The following is a 21,113-nucleotide window of genomic DNA, read 5'->3' on the forward strand; positions in this document are numbered from 1 at the left end:
ACAATACAAATATATATAAACATTTAAAATACGAGACGCCAGAAGGACATAAAACCTGCTATAAGCATCTTGAGAAGAGGAACACACATACAGACTCAAACACCAATAAAAGCACGAGTAAAAAGGGTGCAGAACTTCAATACAAATTCCGATCAGCACTCTCTCACCTTCCAAGCATTCACGGAGCTGCTTGTAGAAGCTTCCATTGCTGTTTCCCATATTCTTGCAAATATTTTCTATATTAGTAAATTATTTAAATATCTCTCTACCCAACACCTTCATTAATACTAAAGTTCACTTCATTTTAAAAAGGAAAACAAGCTTCTGCCCTGGCTATATTCACGAAAAAAAACCCCACATTTTTCAAAGAAATGCATTAAAAAAATAAACACAAAACTTCACAGAACTGCCAAACATTTTTGCTTAAGTACCCTTTGCAAAAAAAAAAAAAAAAAAAAAGTTCTTACTAAACCAGTAAGTCTTATAATCCTTTGGAAACCTTAAGTTCCTATGACCAAGCAAGCAGTATTTACAACATAGAAAAATTACAGCTTCTAACAATATCTTCATTTTGTAAGTAATATCCATGATGCAACATTACAGCCTGACTCCAACAATTGGTCAACTTCAATGGGAGCTTAGACTGTAAAGTTCCTCAAGACTGAAGCTCAAAAATTGCACTTTCACTGTTTCCTGTGTATTAACTACTTTTGCTCTCAGATCTGATTTTGTGATTATCTATTTTTTGTAATGATCATTATACTTGAACACAGAGAAAGATGACGCACAATGGAATACGATTTGAAAAGAAAAAATAATTTAATATTCATATAGCAGTATAACACAGCCTCCACCACAAACAGCTTGTAATATAGTAATTATTATTTATTTGTATTACCATAGCACCTAAGACTGTAGTCATGGAGCAGAGGTACTTGATATTCTACAAAGACACGACAAAAAGACTGTCCCTGAGCCAAAGGATTTATGATCTAAGTAGAAGACAAGAGACAACAAATGCAGACAGGCAGACAGACAGGGAAGTACAAGGAGCAATGAGATAAGACCAGCATGATGAACAGTGGTCTCAGCAAACCAACTGTTGACCCATTTTCAAGTTTTTTGAAAGCAAAGAAGAGTTTTAAAGGAAATTTTGGAGGATAATGAGTTAAAATGAAAGCATCAAGTAAGGACATGTCATTGATTTACATTATTGTAACATTCTCAATATAAAACTCTTCATTCTATTCTTTGTAGAGCCTAACATTTTGTTGAACTGTCCACAGTCGTGCCTAGGTCTGTCTTTCCTGATCTGAAACACTTAACTAGAACTCAACAAATTGTATGTGCTTGTTTAGTTTAGAAAAGAGAAAATGGAGAGGGGACATGATAGAAGTTTTAAGTACCTAAAAGGGTGTTACAAGGAGGAGGGAGAAAAATTGTTCTCCTTGGCCTCTGAGGATAAGCCAAGAAGCAATGGGCTTAAATTGCAGCAAGGGAGGTTTAGGTTGGACATTAGGAAAAATTTCCTGTCAGGGTGGTTAAACACTGGACTACATTGCCTAAGGGGGTTGTGGAATCTCCATCACTGGAGATATATAAGAGCACATTAGACAGACACCTGTCAGGGATGATCTAGACAGTGCTCGGTCCTCCTGTGAGGGTAGGGGATTGGACTCGACCTCCTGAGGTCCCTTCTAGCTCTACAATTCTAGAATTCTAAGGGTAATTCAAATAATTCCCTCTGACACACATTAGTTTGTATTTGTCAACACAAAAAATGAAAATGATATAACACAAAGTGTAGGGAAGAAAAGATGAACAAGTATAATAATGTGAGATAATATGATTATGTTGCATATGAAGTTTGACATTACTATCTTGGTTTGTTTAAGGCTTTTTTAATTTCAGGACACAAGAGGAAAAAAAGAGACATAGCTGATAGTACTATAAAAATAGCTCAGCTTTGTAAAGATAAGTGAAAGTAACATTCAAGAATGGTTCTGAAGGAGGAAAAGGCACATGGTGCATGAGAAGAGGTTAATGACTAAGTATAGTGGACAAAATAACAAACTTATCAACAAGTATTTGAACTGAGACAAAAATCTTATGTACAAAACCACATCTATTTGCATACAGTAGAGATAGTGAGAATAATTGGAATCTGTAAGGAAACTTTTTCCAGCAGATGGATTATATGGTGCTCATGTTTTAAAGCTGGGAACCTAGACTGATCAGGTTTTATGTAAGAAATAATAATTTCTTCCTATTGGATGTGTGGGGTAGATAAAAGAACTACCCTCATGATGCATACTTCACTTTTTGCACTCCCAAATCTCAAACGGAATTTTATATTCCATTTTAATAATTTGACTATACATAGAATTTGAAAAATATAATAAAATATTATAAAATGAAAATTAGGGCCAATAAAAACTGGCCAATTTAAAACTTTTAGTTCATATGAGATAAATAGGAAGTCCATTATTCTGTAAAGAACTCCAGACCAGAATCAAGATGTACTAGTTTCTATGGCAACTGCTTTCCTTTCTCTACATATTGTGGATACAGTACAAAGTACAGTGAATTCTTTACGAAGCCAATTAAACATTTTTCATGATCAAATTGTAATTTGCACATTTTACTGTTTAGTATAGTAAGTACAGTAATTATTAAAGCTAATGCTGAGAACCCAGAACTGTGCTAGGTGCGACCCAGAAGAAGTTAAAAAAAATCTCAGTTCCTGCCCTGAACATTTCACAGCCTAAATTCAGACAGGTAATGCCACGAATAGACCAAAAATGGGGAAGAGGAAAAGGAACAAGCTGACAATCATAATACTACTATTAAGGTGCATACACATTCTGACGGTTCCATCAAATAAAGGGAGAGAGGATAGTCTGTAGCAAGTTGAAGGGATTTTGGAAGGGCATCTAATACAAAGAGGGCAGCCTAGAGGAACGTACAGAGAAAAGAACGATAGAAAAGCAATAGATGTGACAAACCTGATTTCATTTGAGAAGTGAAGAGGGGCAGCACATAGAAGACTAAGGCCTGATCTTGCAGTGAATTCCACGTGATCCCGAGCTAAGGCCCTCTAGCTTCAATGGAGCCTAAATTTAAAGAGGGTTATTGTCTGCTGTTTTGATTGTGTCAAGAAGCTCCACCCAAACCTCAGCTTAGAGTGAAACACACAAGAGAAAACTCGTGTGTGTCCAGGAACAAACACTGTGAAGTATCTAAATTATTATTAACAATCATGTTCTCAAAAACACTGTAAATGGCAATTAACATGAGGTGCCATGTGGCCAAAATGTCCGTTTTAGACAAGGCCTAAATGACTGCAATTAGGTGCTGAACTCTTTTGAAAGTCTGGACCTGAGCTTCCAATGCAACAGCTAAAGTAAAAGGATCACACATATATATAAATTTATATAGAGACTCCCACTTGCATAACTGTCTGCCGGGCAAAGCAATATAGAAAAGAACAAATCTTCTCAGTTTTAAGATGTTTTCTGATTGATAGAGGAGCACAAGAATCTAGAATCACTATCCAAGTTATCTGCTCAAAACAGTTTCACAGCAGTAATTCTGACTCTTTCACAGATAGGAAGTTTAAGGTGAGAATGGACCACCAGATGATACTGTCTAACTTCCTGAATGCCACCAATACTTACCCAACAAACCTGACAGTGGAAATGAGAACAAAGTAAATAAGACCCATAGAAGACTAACCTACCATGTGCCACAGACAGAGAACAAGACAGACTAAGGCACACCAGTAACCCTCCAGTGGAGAGGAATGATTAAATGAAAAATACCCATTCGAAGTCCACATTTTAATGTAGGAATTGTTTTGTGGCCCAGATGTCCCAGCAAGGCATAACTGTGTGAACAACCTCCTGCCACATGGACAATGGGGAAAAAAATGCCACAGGAAGCTAGAATAATTATTTACATTGAAAAGAAATATATGGGGAAATATGTGATTTTTTTTGCCCTTTTAAATGAAATTTAGTCAGAGAAAGGAAAGAGAAAAAGTAGTCAGTACTGCAGACTATCTGCAAGTGCTCCACAGACCAAAGTCTGTGGATCTCTGTTTTACAGGATGAGATTCTCTTAGATCTTCATTTGATGCATAAACCTGGTGTTTATACTTTAGGATTACTACGATAGCACCAGAAAGCCCTGCACTGACCCTTTAAGGGGCTATGATCTGGAGTCAGGAGGAAACCCAGCTGAGGCAGCTAACCAGGGCCCAGCTGGAGGCCATATAGAGCAGCTCCAGGGAGGAAGAGAGAGACCTGCCTGCCTGCAATGAGAGAGGCTTTGGCCTAGCAAACCTACACTGCCCGGCCTGAGGCCCAGGGCTCCAAGGAGGCAGTCATGGAGGCCAGGGCTTGCATGGAGGCAGCCCTAAAATGGCCGGGCTGCAAGGAGGCACCTGTGGTTCGCAAGCAGGTAGGTGCGGTAGGCTGGGGGAGTTTGAGCCAGGGAAGCACCAGGGCATAAGTCCACAAGGCAGGGTTACAGGAGGCAACCAGGCAGGCAGAGTGGGAGAAGAACTGGGGGTCATAGGGAGTAGGGAAGACCCTGGAGGAGGAGGGGAGGAAGAACAATGACTCCTCCCTTGGAAGGGGACGCAGACCAAGATCAGAGTGGTTAGTGCCGGAGGGCAGTGCCCTGAAGAGAATACCTCACCCATAGCGGGTGCGTTGGTGTCGGAGCAGCTGGTTACTTCCCCAAAAGTCACCCTGAGGGAAGAAGCTGTGAAAGTGAGTCGAATCCGCTACTAATATATCTATGTATGACTTTTTTCAATTCAGGCAACAAAAGAAAATTTTCTAACTTTTCTCTAGCTGATACAAGGTCTTCATCATATAACAATGTTTTTTCAGGAAGGCTGTATGCTTTAAAAGAGATAATATCTTTGGAGGAGGGATGGTTCCTTTATTTTAAGTTATTATTTATGCAGCAATCTAAACTGAAGTGACATTTTCAATGTAGCAGAGAAATGAAAGATCATTTGGTAGGAGCCTAGTGTAGGAAGACTTTGGAGGAGAAGTGGTTTTAAATGAGAGAGAGAGAGAGAGAGAGAGAGACAGACAGTATACATGCGCATGCTCAGAAGGAGTGAGAGGCAGCCCCATAAGTACAGAGGCACCACAAAAGGACTTATAAATCTGCAAGTGGCAAAATGGGACAAGGAGGGTAAGGACAGTCACTAGGAAAAGTGCAGAAAGCAACATAGGGAGTCGGAAGAAGTGGAAAAAAGAGATTTATGCAGAGGTGAAGTAGTATAGTCATTTTTCCCGCCTACTATAGCTCATTTCTGCTTTTATCTCTTGGATTTATTGTGTGTTTAGACTTGCACACCTACGGAAATAATCAATTATTCTTTCTTCCTGGCAACTGATGGATTAGAGACTAATAGACCTCTAAAATATGACTACATTTATTTTATTGCAACCTAATGTATTTAATAATAGTAATATACTATTTTATTGTATTTAAGTTACTATTACCCTGGCAAATGGTGATGAATTGTGCTACAATGTTTGAATTATTCTTGACCTAATTATGAATGGAAGAAAATGGTGGACCTGCACATTATCATCTGGCAACAGAAAGTGGAAAAAGACTTCAGTTTCCTCAGCCCTCTTTTTACAATATGACACTAAAGGGAAGCATTCTGTTGAAGTTAAATGGTGATGTTTCTTTTCTCCCTACCCAAAAGGTCAAATAGCCAAGCAACAAGCAGTAAAATTATATTACTTCATACAGCAGCTGAAACTCTGCAATGTTAGAGATGGTAAGGATATATGTCATAAGCTGGAGAAAGAGTGACATTAAGTTGATCAAAGACGATTGTGTAGTTGGTATATCTATTGGTAGCTGGTTAGGACTGGATATTCAGATACCTAACCTCATTATCCAATCTTTCCTACTGAGGGGGAAGAGAAGATTTTGTTTCTGAAAATTTCATTATCTTCCAGGAATTAATACAATGTCTCGTGAAAGAAAATATACACTCAGTATATTTTTAAAGGAACAAACATAAATGAGATTTTGGGAAATTTAATTAGGATATCTGTAAACAAAATCAAAGATAAAACAGAAATGCTGAACTAAAAACACAATTTTAATGTGTGTGTGTGTATATAAATACACACACACACTTTATTTATATATATACAATTTTAAAATCCAAAGTTCTATATTTTTAAGAGAAATATCTTTTTAAGTATAATATTTTCTTACAGCTCACAGAACATATAGAATTTAAAGAAGACAACTACAAGGCTACAGTATGGTACAAAAACCTTGAGCCTTTTGCCTTTTATTGACCCATATGTCATTTTACTCCTCCTCAAGCATTTGAGATCCTGGATGAAAAACAAAACAAAACAAGAACAAACACAACAACCCTTCTGAAAAAGCTACTCAGTACTAAAATGGAATATAAATGCCACATAAAAATGAAAATAACTGACCAGCATTATAAAACATGCTCTCTCTTTAAATCAAGATGCTTTACCAAATATAATGCTACATGTGTAATACAAGAACCAAAAGTTATAATTTTCTTCTTACTCAGAATCTGGAGACCTACCTAAAATCTTATCTAATTCTCGAGAGAACACTTTTTATTGACCATAAAGTGTTAATATAGGTTCACAACTAAAACCATACCTTTGTTTTGTATAGTATCTTTCATCGTAACTGAAGAATAGACTTAACTTAGATATCTTGGAAATGCAATAAAAATACAACAAATCTTTTTAGTATCTTTGCATAATACATTATTTTCCAGAGATCCGTCAAACTGTGTCAGTCATTGGTGAGATGATAAAAATGTCTATTTAAAAAATATGCCTTTTTACATAAGGAAAACTGGTACTTCTACACCAACCCAGCAATTATGAAATAGCTAGATCCTCCCAAAAGATTAAAGAAATTACTAATGCATGAATATGATGATGATGATTATGAAATATCTAGTAGTTGCACTTTTCATTTAGCTAAACAAAATGGCCTCTTCTGCTGTGCGGAAGCAGCTTCATAGTAATGTAGAGTAACTAAAAACACTGCAATCTACAAAAATTCCATTTTGCGATTTTATGATAAAGTCATATCCATGTAATTTACTTATCCCTAAACCATTTTTGTTTACAATTGTTTCACAAAGATGCTGCTCACATTAGTCCCATAATACTCCAAAAACATGCATCTTGGGAGCAAATCTGCAGTACTTGAAAATACAATAAATAGCAGTTTTTAAAATTCCACTGAAGATACTGAAGTAATGTTACACACATATCTTCACTGCAAAGCCAAATGTAATTTTAAATACCTATGAATTTTATAGAAGGCATTAATATTTACCACATTAACACTTGATTTATTCAGACTAAATAAATGTATCTTGAAAAGTGGGAACAATTATCAGACATTATTATTCTGCTTTTGATTAGAAACAGCTGCCCTACTCAAGGTAAATGTGTTTTCTCTCTTCACTATACTGCCATGACAGCAGCGCTCATATTGTAGAGATATTCAAAAGAAAGACTTTTAAAAGACACTAATTTTTTCCGTTACTATCTCAGTTCTCCGTTGTTCAACACATCACTTATGATAGCATCCGCCTTTTATTTTAAACAACATGCACTTCCAAATGCCATGAAGCCAACCTTTGCCACGAGTGAGCCACGATCTATCTAAATAGGTAGGACATACATATAGGACATCTCAAGATTCTTTCTGAATTTACTATTCAAGAGATATATTCCTATCGTATCTACGTACAACAGCATAATGCTAATGAATTACTTGTAGGTACAATGCATAATCCTGCTTATTTATAAAACTGATTTTTATACTTAGTGATATGAACACACCCTATATTCACAGTAAGTACAGAACTTCTTGGTATTCAGAAAAACACCGCTGCTTGACAATACAAGTTTAGGGGGGTGATTAAGAAAATGATACGATTTTGAAGGGATACTCGCAAAAGTAGCTATATAGTTAAGTGCAAAAAGACTGGTTCCTTTAATTACTTAAGTCTTTTATTCATCATCAAAATTACTGGAAAAAGGGATAATGTTTAATTCTGCTGCAGTCTTCTAAATTTCCTATTACTGAGCATGCTCACAAAGTCCCTCCCTGGTTTACATAGAAAACAATAATGGTACAAATGGAATAAATTAATATTTTTCTATAACGTATTTTCCCCTGTAGGTTGGTATTTATCAGATACATTTATATTTATTCAGATGTTGATTCTATGCATAATGAATCTTTCAAATATAAAAAAGAAATTAAGAATTAAATCTTCAATTTCATATAGTTACAATATTCAGTATAGGTGAGAAAGAAATATGAGCAACCCTAACACATGTTAAAATGCAAAGGCTTTATTGCTAAGATCTTACAATGTGGGAAAGAAGCGGATGCGCGGAGACCATATGGTGGTTATATACCTTCCATACAAAACCGCCCATTTTCAAATAAAATAATCAATTAATGATAAGTAACTCTAATGCAGATTAGCAGAGTAAAAATTATTTTCCCATTGTTCATTTAAGTTAGTTTTCTACTTCGAAACCATCTTGTATTTTTAAATGTATTCACTGCAGGCCTTTTATAACATATGCCCTTAGAAAAATACACCCCACACACATTCATCCATAAACACATCCTCTCAAAATAAACAGAAAAAAATCCACATACATCCAATAAGATTTTTTTGAACTGAAACTAATAAAGATCATTTTTCATGCTGACAGTGCACATTTCATCCGTAAGTTTGAAGAGTCAAATGCTACCACAGCTGGGGGTTATTCTGCCAAATGGCTTCCAACAGTGACCATAGAGATGGAGGATAGGAGGGGTGCATATGTGTGTGTAGGAAAATAGCAAACCTGATGGGAAGCAAACCAAAACCCAAATCATCCTATCACTGATTATCTGACATATGCAATCAAACACAATGCAAACATGGAATACAAAGTTATTGAAAAATAGTCAGATCTTGAAAACAAGCAATTTGTGGGATACCTGCAGAGATTTAAAGAAAAAAGCATATGAATGAATCAGATATATTTCATAGGGATTTATCCAGAGGGGAGGAAAGGAGGGGTGAATGAGGGGGTTGGAGGGGAATAGATACCTTTTTTCTTAAACAAATCCATCATGAAAGAAAATGAGACAAGATTATAAATAAGAGGTCGAGTTATAGCGCACCATGGGATTTTTAATCTGGCTACCTGTGGTTTTTGCAGTTAAAGCTTTATTCAGCAGTGGGGGGAGGACGGTAGAAAAAAAGAAAAAAAATATCACATTTATATGTCAGTTTCGCAAATGATCAAACAGCGTGCATTATCAACAATGCTGGAAAACGGGAAACGCTGATTTTATATTTATATATATATGTTTTAATAAGCATACGGCTTTTCAAATGTTATTGATCATTACCTGGGCATCTCGTTTCCTGCATTCTTGAGTTTTATTCTCGTGCTCCGTCATGGCAGCGCGGAGCTGTTTTTCCAGTTTTTCAATTTCCCGTTCGTGATCTCGGACCAGGCAATCCTTCTCTGTGTTGTGCTGCTGGAATAGGTGCGTCTTCTCCTGTTCATGCTCCAGCTTCAGCTCTACTATCTGATTGGACAATGAGGAGTACAGTTCATCAATAGAACATCCTTGTCGTCATGACAACTCGTCTACAGCTTAATTTTCCCCCCTAATTTCATCAAGTTGGCTATTTTATTTTTACGTCATTATTACCTCACCTTTTTAAAACTACCTTTGGCTTGAAAGAATTCCTCCAAATAATTTTAAACATTCAGACAACTAAGCAAATCCGGTGCATTCTTAACCAATTTGTGGGTACAAATGAAGGAACGCTTAAAAAAAAAAAAAAACATTGTCGCATTCTGTATATGTTCCCGAAGTATCCTGCTGTTGCTAATCAGCAGTGGTAAGGATTATAAATGGTTAATAGCCAGTCTGCTCTCCTCTTCATTTAAGTATACCCACATACACAAAGCAGCAATTAAATCTTTTCAAGATTTCTTTATGATTTCCAAAATCAAAGCTCTTACTTCAATAATCATCTGGGTTATTGTATATACAGTTGTGTTTTAAAAACAATTATAAAAAACAAAGCTCTATTATCTCGTTGTCAGCTACGGTATACCAACATAAACAGATGGATGTGTTCCAGAAGGGGGCCTGCTGTGCTGCAAGCTTGCGCCATGATTTCATAAAAAGCATTCTATTCTCAGGATCCTTTCCCAGTCCACACCACACTGGATACTGTGACCTTGGCCAGTCTTAGCCTCTCCCTGCTAGACTGAATGGCAGCCCGAGACCAAGGGCCTGGTTGCCGCAGCTTTGATACTAATCCTCCCAGACTGTGCACAATGGCACCCTACCTGGCCTGCAAACTATAGCCAGCTAGGCTGCCTTTGAAGCAGGTGATGAATAGGGGACTGCAGGAAGCCAGCTTCCCTAGTGAACTCCAGGCCACACAGCTGCTAAGAACAGTCACTTGGATTTTTCTTCAGATTTGGTGGATTTCGGGGAGGGAAAAAACGCTGTTATCAAGAATATGTTGGGTTATTTTCAGCGTGAGAATCCGTCTTCAAAAAGCTAACAGTAGGAGTCTGCTCAAAATCGATCTTGTTTGTGTAAGGAAAGCGGCTAGGCACCTGATCTTAAAGCTATAGCATTCAATTCTGGAAACATGCATTCTGCATCCACATTAGCTGTTTCGTGATTTTTTTGTGTTGTTTTATTTCTGTTCCGTTTCAAAATCATTCTTGCAAATTACTGATCAGTGTGCTGTGAATTTAAAATTAAACCCTGTTTTCAACTCTGGAATGTTTTGATAGATTCTGTATTGTGCTTTCATTATTGGAAAAGGGATAAGCAAAAGAGACATTAATATTTTAATTGTATCTCCATTTTTTAAAGAAAAATAAAGATCTCACTAACCTATAAGTGTAGGAGTTTAAAAAAATTAAGTATATATTGACTTGGAGTCTGCATGCTTGACTTGGAGTTGTTATATAGACAGCTCTAAGTCAGTCTTGGGTCAAAAGTTGTGTACATGCACATACAGTTTTAGATACAGAAGCAATGTGGGTGGGAGGAGTGTCACATTTTATAAAAAGCAATTTTGTTGCAGAAATTCTCCAAGTAAGAGCAAACTCCTCCCTGAAATTCTGTTTTGTGTTTATTTTTTAAAAGCTTAAAAACTACAGGAAGTTATCATACCTACCTGATTATCTTCAATATATTCTAAACATTATTGCACATGTGCAAGGAAATACCAGTTTCATAGCAACTAAATGTACTTCCAAGTGGTTTGTTCCGTTTATGACTCACAAAATGAAGTGAATAACTGAACAGCTGTTTTATTGCACAGTTGAATTGCCCTGTTGTCCTAAACATATTAAGACTTTGGTTACCCAACAAGTGCCACTCCATCCCTCCTCCCTTTTATCTCTCTTTTTAATTTTCACTACTTTTAGTCATAAAATTGAGATTTAATCTATACCAGCAAGAACAAGAACAGCATGCTGTTTTTCAGCAATAACCCAACTCGCTCACCAAGATAAATTGCCTGGAAATTGAATTAATGCTTCATAAACCAGCACGGGGGCCTACCAACATGTAATTTATCTCAGTAGAAGTAGATCTTCATTTCTTCTAATGGGTCCTTTCGTTCAAGGTACTGAGCACATCATATTATTGGGAACAAGTGAGTCAAGTCCTTCATAAGTTCTATGATTATTGAGGGGATCTCTACACCTCAAAGAAAATGTTCCACATTTCAGGGTACTAAGCACTGACTGCTGTATAATGTCAGGTTGAAGTACGAACAGCAATTAACTGGTAGTTTCAATAGGCTTTTCATGTTTTTACAAATATCTCGAGTAGAGGATATGGATTTGATGGTGCCATGCACTCTAGATAAGCAACAAAGAATGACACAAAAACTAGAGAACTGGACATCACCCGAAGAAAGATAATAACATGAGAAAAATCAGAGTCTAAGGCTAGGTCTACACTAAAGGAAAGTTAATTACACAGCTGGAGTTGATATATCTTAATTCAAGTTTCCCCGCTGTCCCAACAGTGGGAAGCCAAAGGAAGCAAATGCTCCTGTCAGCGTCCCTTACACCTCGCAGGAGGAGGAATACCGGCTGCCAATGGGAACACCCTCTGAGTTCGATTTAGAGGCCCTTTACCTAAAGGAAACATGTCAGATCACAAATGTCTACAGGAGATTGATTATAGAAAGTGAGTTAAGTGCCCTACTATCACATTTATATTTAATTACATTACATACAATATTACACAGATAGTTCCCTATTTTTCCCAAAATTATCACCACACTACATTAATTGCCAATAACTGGAGTTCTTTGAATAAAAGATATCTACACTCCTAAATTCTTACTATGTAACACACTGTTTTTGTTTACCCATTTGTCGATATGTTAAATACTGGATGTGTGAAATCCTGGCCCCATTATACTCAGAGGCAAAACTTGAAATGACTACCACAGAGTCCAGATTGCTCCCCGTATTTATTAATCTTTGTTCTCTGGTTGAAATTTATCAATAGTTCCGTATTCTTATTTTAACTTTCCAGAGAAGAGGATGGGAGAAAAAAGAAGCAATTCTTAAGTACCAATTACTAAAGATAAGTCCAATAATTGTGACAAGTCATCTATTAATCACTGAAATAAAAAAAAACACTGCTACTTGTCAGAGGTGGTCTAATATCAGTGGATGAGACCAGTACTCATAACATTTGGGAATACTGAGCTACAGTCTCTCAAGTGAAGAGTTTGCCTAATAAAGGTAGTTTCTTGGCCTTGTACACACCACTCATCCAAATGAATTGATCTCAAGAAGCTTAGAAGCTCAGAAGCTCCAGTGTAGGCAGCCTGCTGGCTGCAGAGAAGGTTTTCAGCATTATTTACATTAGCAATCAGAAGTCACAGAGCTCTTACTGCCAGTATCAGTAGTAGATGTTTAAAACATATCTCTAGTGTAGACTAAGGATGTTAAGAGTTTAACCAACTAACGGTTTAACCAATAAGCGGATGCTTATCTGTTAATGGTATGAGTTAAATTTAGACTCAGCCTTCTCCCTGGGAACCAGGTGGGCAAGGGCTTCTGGCTCAACTTCCAGGGAGATGGCTTCACTACCATAGGAGCTGGGCTGACAAAGCTGCCCGTTTTGTTCTCCCAGGAGCCAGGCCTGAAGGGGCTGGTGACCCTGCTCTCAGGGAAGCTTCGCTGTGGGCTCTGCACTATAAAGCTAAGCTTTATACCACAGTGTTCGCAGCGTGTGTCACAATGTAGCTGCTAAGATTTTTAGCGGCTACACAGTTACCATATTAAACACTTTTGAATATCCCTAGTGTAGACACGGTCTTGTACAGCTTTTATTCTGACACCTCAAACTGTACTTCAGCATTCCTTGCTTATGAATACGTGGGGACTGTACAAAGATTTACAGATACAACGGGAGGGAACTGAAGTGAGTTAGGTGTCTAAGTGGCCCTTTGAAAAGCCACTACTGTAACAAAGATTTAGTTTGAATTCACTCAAGTCTACAATTCACAATTAAAGAAATAATAAAATGATCATGATTTGTCTGTATATAAAAATAGAGGTTTGCTAAATATTGTAAACTAGAAGATTTACCCAGGCTTGCTTTGGTCCTTAACTAATTTTTGTTTTTTTGGAAAATAAAATGAAAATGTACATGCTTCATTTAAATCACTGATGTGGGGGTGAGGCTGAGGCTGAGGAGTTCAGAATGCAGGCTGCCCTGGGGAGAGAGGGCCACCTCAACCCACTCTCACCACAGCAGCTTGGGGCCAAGTGAGAAGCGCCTCCCTATGACCACTACAGCTCTAGCAGGCACAGCCAAGGGAGGGGTGCATGTCCCCCGGCTGGTCAAGGTCCAGGCACTCCCCAGCCAGAGGGAGGAATCCAGAAAACTGTGCACTTCTCCCTCACTCCCTGACGAAGGGGAGCAGCCAGCCATGTTCCCACAGGAATCAGCAGTGAGGAGTTTCAGACCTCCCTTCCTCCCTGAGGGATGGGAGGTCCAGGGCTGTGGGGAAGGGTACATCCCCAGTCAGCCTCTTTCACCTGCCTGGTGATTCTGTCTCCTTTTTGTTTGGTTTTATGAGAAGCCATCCCATTCCGGGCACATCCCATTTTAATAGCACAACCAGACGATTACCTTGCTTTATGTTATGATAAGAGGAAGCTGTATACCAATTTGGTGGTTCTAGCTCTTACCATTTAGGAGGAGTCCTTGAACAGACAGACAAACTCTTTCAAGTAAATAGCAGATATATTAAAATTGTTTATGAAAGTAGTGTCTGACTGTCTTTCCCTACAATAAAAATAAAAGTTAATGGTATTTGGAACCTCTGTAGGGTTTTTCCATGAGGTTCCCAATGAACAACAATTTCAGTTTTGCAACTGCTACCTTATATTTCTGAATATGGAAAAAGAGACACAAGGTCATACAGGTAGTCTGTGACACAGCCAGATCTGGACAGCAATGGTGTTAGTGAAAACCCATTCTCTGAAACATAAGTCATTTATTTATGGAACCTAAAAAGGGATCTTAAAAATACACATAAACACACTCTCTCTCCACCAAGGAATGGGTGCAGATATTGAACTATTGGCACCCATTCCTTTCAGGAGATTGCTTTCTTGAAGGCTGGAGAATCCAACAGAGAGTTTTAAAGGACATCCCAAGCTAGTGATAACAAAGTCTTTATATCAATGACATCATTATATTGTGTGCAGGTAGCACACTGGCTACAGAACTTCTATCTTTTGAAAGTTATAGAAACTTAAAATATTTTATTGAGGGTTTCTTTTTAATTCCTTAATTTTTAAATTAAATACCTTATTGACTATCACACCAATTGTATATGGCTCCAGAAGGACCCATAAAAAAATTTAATAAAAGCATAAGATTTATGTTCTATAGCAAAAAGTTATTTATGCTCTAATATTTTTTGCCTTGTAGACTTAGAAACAAGTGTTCACTAGACAGCTAGGAATTTAATCTTTCTGGTGATAGAAAGCTCCTACTCTTAATTCAACAGATTGTCAAATATTGGACTTGAAATTCATCACTGGTAGAGGACTGAATAATGCTCATTGCGCACTTGCATTTGGTGTAACTTTTTTGGCTGGGGTATGTGCATGTATGTGTGGAAGGGGCAATTCTTCATGGGGGGGAAAGGAGAATAATTACATTTTTGTAGCAGATAAGTTTAAGGATAAAAAAATAGAGACTTTTAAAACTGCCCAAAGGTTAGGAATTAGGGTTGTCAATTTCCTAGCAAAAACTAGTTTTAGATAGGTCAATGGTAAATACTGGATTAAATCTAATATAAATCAGGAAAAATAAAATTAGTATTAGAATATCCAAATGAATATTACTGAGAAATATTTAGTAATTTGATAAGCAATCTGACTATTTGCAGAATATCTAATATTTAAATAATATTACAAACTGAAATGAGTCCTAACATGATTAACTTCCTGGAGAAAATACCAGACCACAAGATACAGACATCCCAATGTTCAGTATTATATTACATATATTAGAATTATACCTATTGCAGTTTTTGCAACCTAAAATTAATCTTCTAATGCCTAATGCAACCACAATACAAACTAAATTATACTAACTAAAACTAATACTATGCGGTATACATTAAACAAACAATTTTAACTTAGAAAATGCCTTGAACTTGGTTTAACCATGATTTTATTTAGTGAAAGCCACTCTGGTAAATATCATGCTATCTTTGTTTGGAATGTTAGTAGAAAGAGAGGGCAGATGAGTTTAGTGGGCAGAGGGCAAGTGAGGCAGTCAAAATGCATGAACTATAGAACCATATGATATATAAAATATAATTGGATTCTGGAATATATTACATGCCAACCCTGCCATGACCACATATGTACATCATGTATAACACAGACACACAGTTGTCACACATTTTCCCAAACATCTTACTTCAGTGCCCAGTAGTCTAATCAACATTATTCAGTTTTCTCTTTTCAGAGAGGAAGTTATGTGAGTCTGTTTCAGCAAAAACAACAAGGAGTCCGGTGGCACTTTAAAGATTTAACAAATTTATTAGGGCACAAGGTTTCATGAGATACAACTCACTTCCTCAGATGCCTCATGTGAAAGAAAGGCAGGGACAGAGATGAGAGTATAACATCAGTGCTAATTAAGTCAGGGTGGATTTGGCTCACTTCCAACAGTGATGAGTGAGGTGAGAGTACCTGAAGGGGAAATTACTTATTGTAATAAGAGAGCTAGTCCATGTCTCTATTCAGACCACTTCTGATGGTGTCAAATTTGCATATAAATTCCAGCTCAGCAGCTTCATGTTGCAGTCTATTTTTGAAGTTTTTTGCCTAAGAATGGCAACCTGCAAGTCAGTAACTTTGTGTCCAGGGAGGTTAAAATACTCCCCCACTGGTTTTCTCCTGCATTTTTCCTTATGAAGTACAGGAAATAAGTATGCTTCTACTGCTAGATAAAGGTATTCTCTAAAAGATATTCACTCTTCTATATAGGTGCACTTCAGATGAACTGAATGACACTATCACACACAGGTAGACGTATGTGTAGTGCTGGGGCAGACCCAGTGGTCATAACACATGAAGATAACAATGACATAGGGAAAGATAGGAGAGAGGTCCTGGAGGTCAAATTTAGGCTGCTAAGTAAGAGACTGAAATCCACGATCTCCACGGTAGCATTCTCTGAAATGCTTCCAGTTCCATTCACAGGGCTAGGTAGACTGGCAGAAAAGCTGGGTCTCAATATATGAATGAGATGACGGTGGAGGAAGAAAGGTTTAGATTCACTTATTATTACTAAGAAATTCTTGATGTAGTGCTAAGTGAAGCACAGGATCTGATCCAACAGACAAATATATCTGGACTACTTAGTAATAATGATTATAATGTAACAGATTTAACATCCCTGTGGAGAGGAAAACATTACACAGCCCAATACTGTAACATTACATTTCAGAAAGGGGGACTAAACATAAATAAGGAAGTTAGTTAAACAGAAATGAAAAAAGGCACAGCAACAAGAGAGAAAGCTGAATGGAAACTTTTCAGACACTAAAATAGAGGCTTGGCTTAACTGTGTATCCTATTTTATAAAACATAGTAAGAGAACCAGAAAAGTGCCACTGTCACTAAACAACAAAATAAAAGAAGCATTGAGAGACAGAAAGGCATTATTTAAAAAATGGAAATGAAATCCTAGTGAGGAAAATTGAGAGGAGCATAAATCTTGCCAAAGATTCTATGGTTCAGACTGGTTCATTTGGAGAATTTTATTTAATTTGATTCTACACTTTTTAAAACGTATTTTTATGTAAAATATAATTAATAAGACCAAAAAAAATTTAAGAACATCTAGCCAAAACCTCAAAAAGTAATACCAATTTTTTTAAAGTACATCAGAAGCAGGAAGCCTGCTACATGATTGGAGCTACTGGACTATCAAGATGTTAAAAGAGCACTCAAAGATAATAAGGTCATTGTAGTGAAACTAAATGAATGTTTTGCATCAGTCTGATGTGAGGGAGATTCCCAAATACAAGTAATGCTTTTTAGGTGACAAAACTGAGGAATTGTTTTAGACTGCCATGTCATTAGAGGAGGTTTTGGAACAAATTGATAAACTAAACTGTAATAAGACACCAGGACTAGATGGCATTTACCAAAGAGTTCCGAAGGAATTCAAATATGCAATTACAAAATTACTAAGTGTGGTTTGTAACACATCCTTTAAATCAGCTTCTGTACCAAATAATTTGGGAATAGCTAATACAACACCAGTTTTTTAAATAGGGCTCCAGAGGTGATCCAGGCAATTACAGGCTGCTAAGTCTAACTTCAGTACCGGACAAATTGGTTGAAACTATAGTAAAGAACAGAATTGTCAGACACGGAGATTAACATAATTTGTTGGAGAAGAGTCAACATGTTTTTTATAAAGGCAAATCATGCTTCACCAATCTACTATAACTCTATGAGGGGCTCAACAAGCATGTAGATAAGGGGGATCCAGTAGGTATAGGTTACTTAGATTTCCAGACAGCCTTTGATAAGGTCCCTCACCTCAGGCTCTCAAGTAAATTAAGATGTCATAGGATAAGAGGGAAGGTCTTTTCATGAATAGGTAACTGGTTAAAAGATAGGAAACAAAAGGTAAAAATAAATGGTCAGTTTTCAGAATGGAAAATGGTAACTAGTGGTGTCCCTTTCAGGGGCCTGTACAGGGATTAATCTCATTCAAGATAGTCATAAATAATCTGGAGAAAAGGGTCATCAGTGAGATGGCAAAATTTGCAGATGATTCAAAATTTCTCAAGATAGTTAAGTTCATGGCAGACTGCGGAGACCTTCAAAAGGATCTCATAAAACTGGGTGACTGAGCAACAGGATGGTAGATGAACTTCAATTTTGATAAATGCAAAGAAAGGCGTATTGGGAAAGATAATTTCACTACACATATAAAATGATAGGGATAAGTTAGCTGTTTACTACTGAAGAGAGAGCTCTGGGAGCCATTGTGGATAGTTTTCTGAAAACATTCACTCAGAGTACGTCTAGACTACAGGCTTTTGTCGACAGAGGCTTTGTCGACAGATACTGTCGACAAAACTTCTGTCGACAAAGAGTGTCTAGACTACATCCAGTTCTGTCGACAAAGCAAGCCGCTTTGTCAACATGACAGTGTAGACACAAAGGACAGCGTAGATGCAATAACGCCTTCTGTCGACAGAATTCTATCGACAAAAGGCGTTATTCCTCGTAGAATGAGGTTTACAGCTGTCGACAAAACTGCTGAGTTCTGTCAACATTATGTCGACAGAACTCAGCGGCAGTGTAGACGCAGGTATTGTTTTGTCGCCAAAAATCCATTTTTGTCAACAAAACCCTGTAGTCTAGACACACCCTCAAAGTGCAGCAGCAGTCAAAAAAGGAAGGATTGTGTTGGGAATGATCCAGAAAGGAATACATAATAAGACAGAAAATCTCTCATTCCCTCTTTATAATCCATGCTACACCTACATCTTGAATACTGCACACAGATGGTAGTCATCTCATCACAAAAAATATATTGGCATTGGAAAAAGTTCAGAAAAGGGAAACAAAAATTAACAGGGGTATGGAACAGCTGCCATATAAGAAGAGATTACTAAGACTGACTTTTCAACTTGGAAAAAAGAGAACTTGGAAAAAGGGAAGACAGGATAATGGGATAGATGGACCTTTGGTTTGACTCAGTATGTCCATCCTTATGTTCTGACAGTCTGTGTGGGTATGTATATGAAATTTCATAAAGGTCATCAGTCGACCACAGCATAGTGCAGAACCATTTGCCCCTTCATTTCACATTTAGGCTGCTGAAGACAACTTGCTAAATGGCAAACCTAAAGAGATATGATGTTCTTGTAGCCATGTTGGTACCAGGATATTAGACACACAAAATGAGTGAGGTGATATGTTTTATTTGCCCAACTTCTGATGGTGAATGAAACAAGCACTGGAGGTACACTAAGCTCTTCTTTCAGTCCTGCTCAGATGCCTGTCTCTCTCACCAATTGAAGTCCAAAAAAGATATTATCTCGCTCACTCTACCTCTCTAATAGCTAAAGACACATATTTTTATTCACAAAAAACCTAATGAAATAAGCAATATACTTATCTGCCTGCCTGCTTTGATAGCCTCCCCAATGTATGGGTCAGGCCCTGCGTATTGAATTTGTCTCTTCCTGTGTTACATTATCTATATATTTTAGAAATGTCTATTGGTCTGTGAGTCTGCTTGTTCAAGAACTCCCACTAAACGGTAAGAGCTAGGTCCATCAAATTTGGTATTCAGCTTCTTCTTATCCTAACTTAAAGCAAGGTCCAGGTTTGGTTGTGCCAAAAAAAGGGAAGTGCCAGGAATGGGACTGATTCCATAACATGGAAAGGAAGGGGGTAGAAAGAGGAGGGACGTGAAAGGGAGGGACCCAGAGAGATGGATGCGATATTCAGAGTGGCCACTCGGGGCAGAGAGCCCACAGGAGAGAGCTATATGCAAAGTGGCCAGTGGGGGCAGCTGTACCACCACCAGAGTGGGTAGCAGGGCTGGGACTATGCCATCTTGCCTGCCACCAGATTGCCCCTTGCTGCAAGTGTTCCTCCCAGACCTTGGCTACAATGCCGAAGACAGGGGAAGGCCCTTGATAGACAGTGGAGGGGGAAAGGTTCCACTGGCTAGGGAAAGGGGAAAGAAAGCTACACCAGATAGCCCCCCCCCCCATGCAGAGCCCCTCCTCACATCTCAACCCTCACTATCACACGCTCCCAGCCTCCTACCATGCCCCCCACATCACCAATGCCATGCCCTGACTTCTGCACCCTCATACCATCAGCCCCCTGCCCTCAAGTATCCAGGTAACACCAGGTAAGTCTTCTAGTATCAATATTATGCTGTGTTGAGAGTTCAAAGAGGCCACATACATCCTCTATCTCAAACCCACTCAAATTGTGTAGCTTATTTTGAGGAAAGGGTACAATGTAGACGCATCCTAAGACACTTACTACAAGCCAATTCTTACTCTAATCAACTGTTTTTATTTCAGGCATAAGCTTCAAACCAAAGTTGGTATTATACTCTGACTTGGGTCTACGGTCCTTCAAAGTTCTTTGTTTCCTCTTAGAATGTGCTAGGAAGTTTCAAAACCCAGCTGAAGGTAAAAGGGGATTGCTTTCCATTGCTTCAATACACTTTTCCCCAAGACAGGAATCCTTTGTTTTACATCTGCCCTTCCACAGAAAAATAGAAGGTTCAAAATGGATTTTAGAACCACTGTAGACGGTCACATGTCTTTCTAGACCAACCACCTTCTGAATTTATAGAATAAAGAAGGCTGTTTACAGGTCACTGAGTTGAACACCAAGCCATTAGATTCTGGGGCACTAGTAATGGCTCTCATTAGCAGACTGAAAACTATG

At 37.8% G+C, this 21,113-nt stretch overlaps 1 protein-coding gene across 8 annotated transcripts in view; it reads right to left on the bottom strand.

Moving 5' to 3' along the window:
* Window positions 1-21,113, bottom strand: part of CEP112 (centrosomal protein 112) — a 359,448-nt gene that overhangs the window by 128,222 nt on the left and 210,113 nt on the right. For all 8 annotated transcript variants that reach the window (XM_075903958.2, XM_075903952.2, XM_075903955.2 and 5 more), the window contains one exon: window positions 9,478-9,660. In XM_075903958.2, the coding sequence (XP_075760073.2) occupies window positions 9,478-9,660 (183 nt within the window). The remainder of the gene's footprint in view (window positions 1-9,477; window positions 9,661-21,113) is intronic.

Source organism: Pelodiscus sinensis, chromosome 20 (genome assembly GCF_052426305.1).
Source record: "Pelodiscus sinensis isolate ZL-2025 chromosome 20, ASM5242630v1, whole genome shotgun sequence".
Lineage (NCBI taxonomy): Eukaryota > Metazoa > Chordata > Testudines > Trionychidae > Pelodiscus > Pelodiscus sinensis.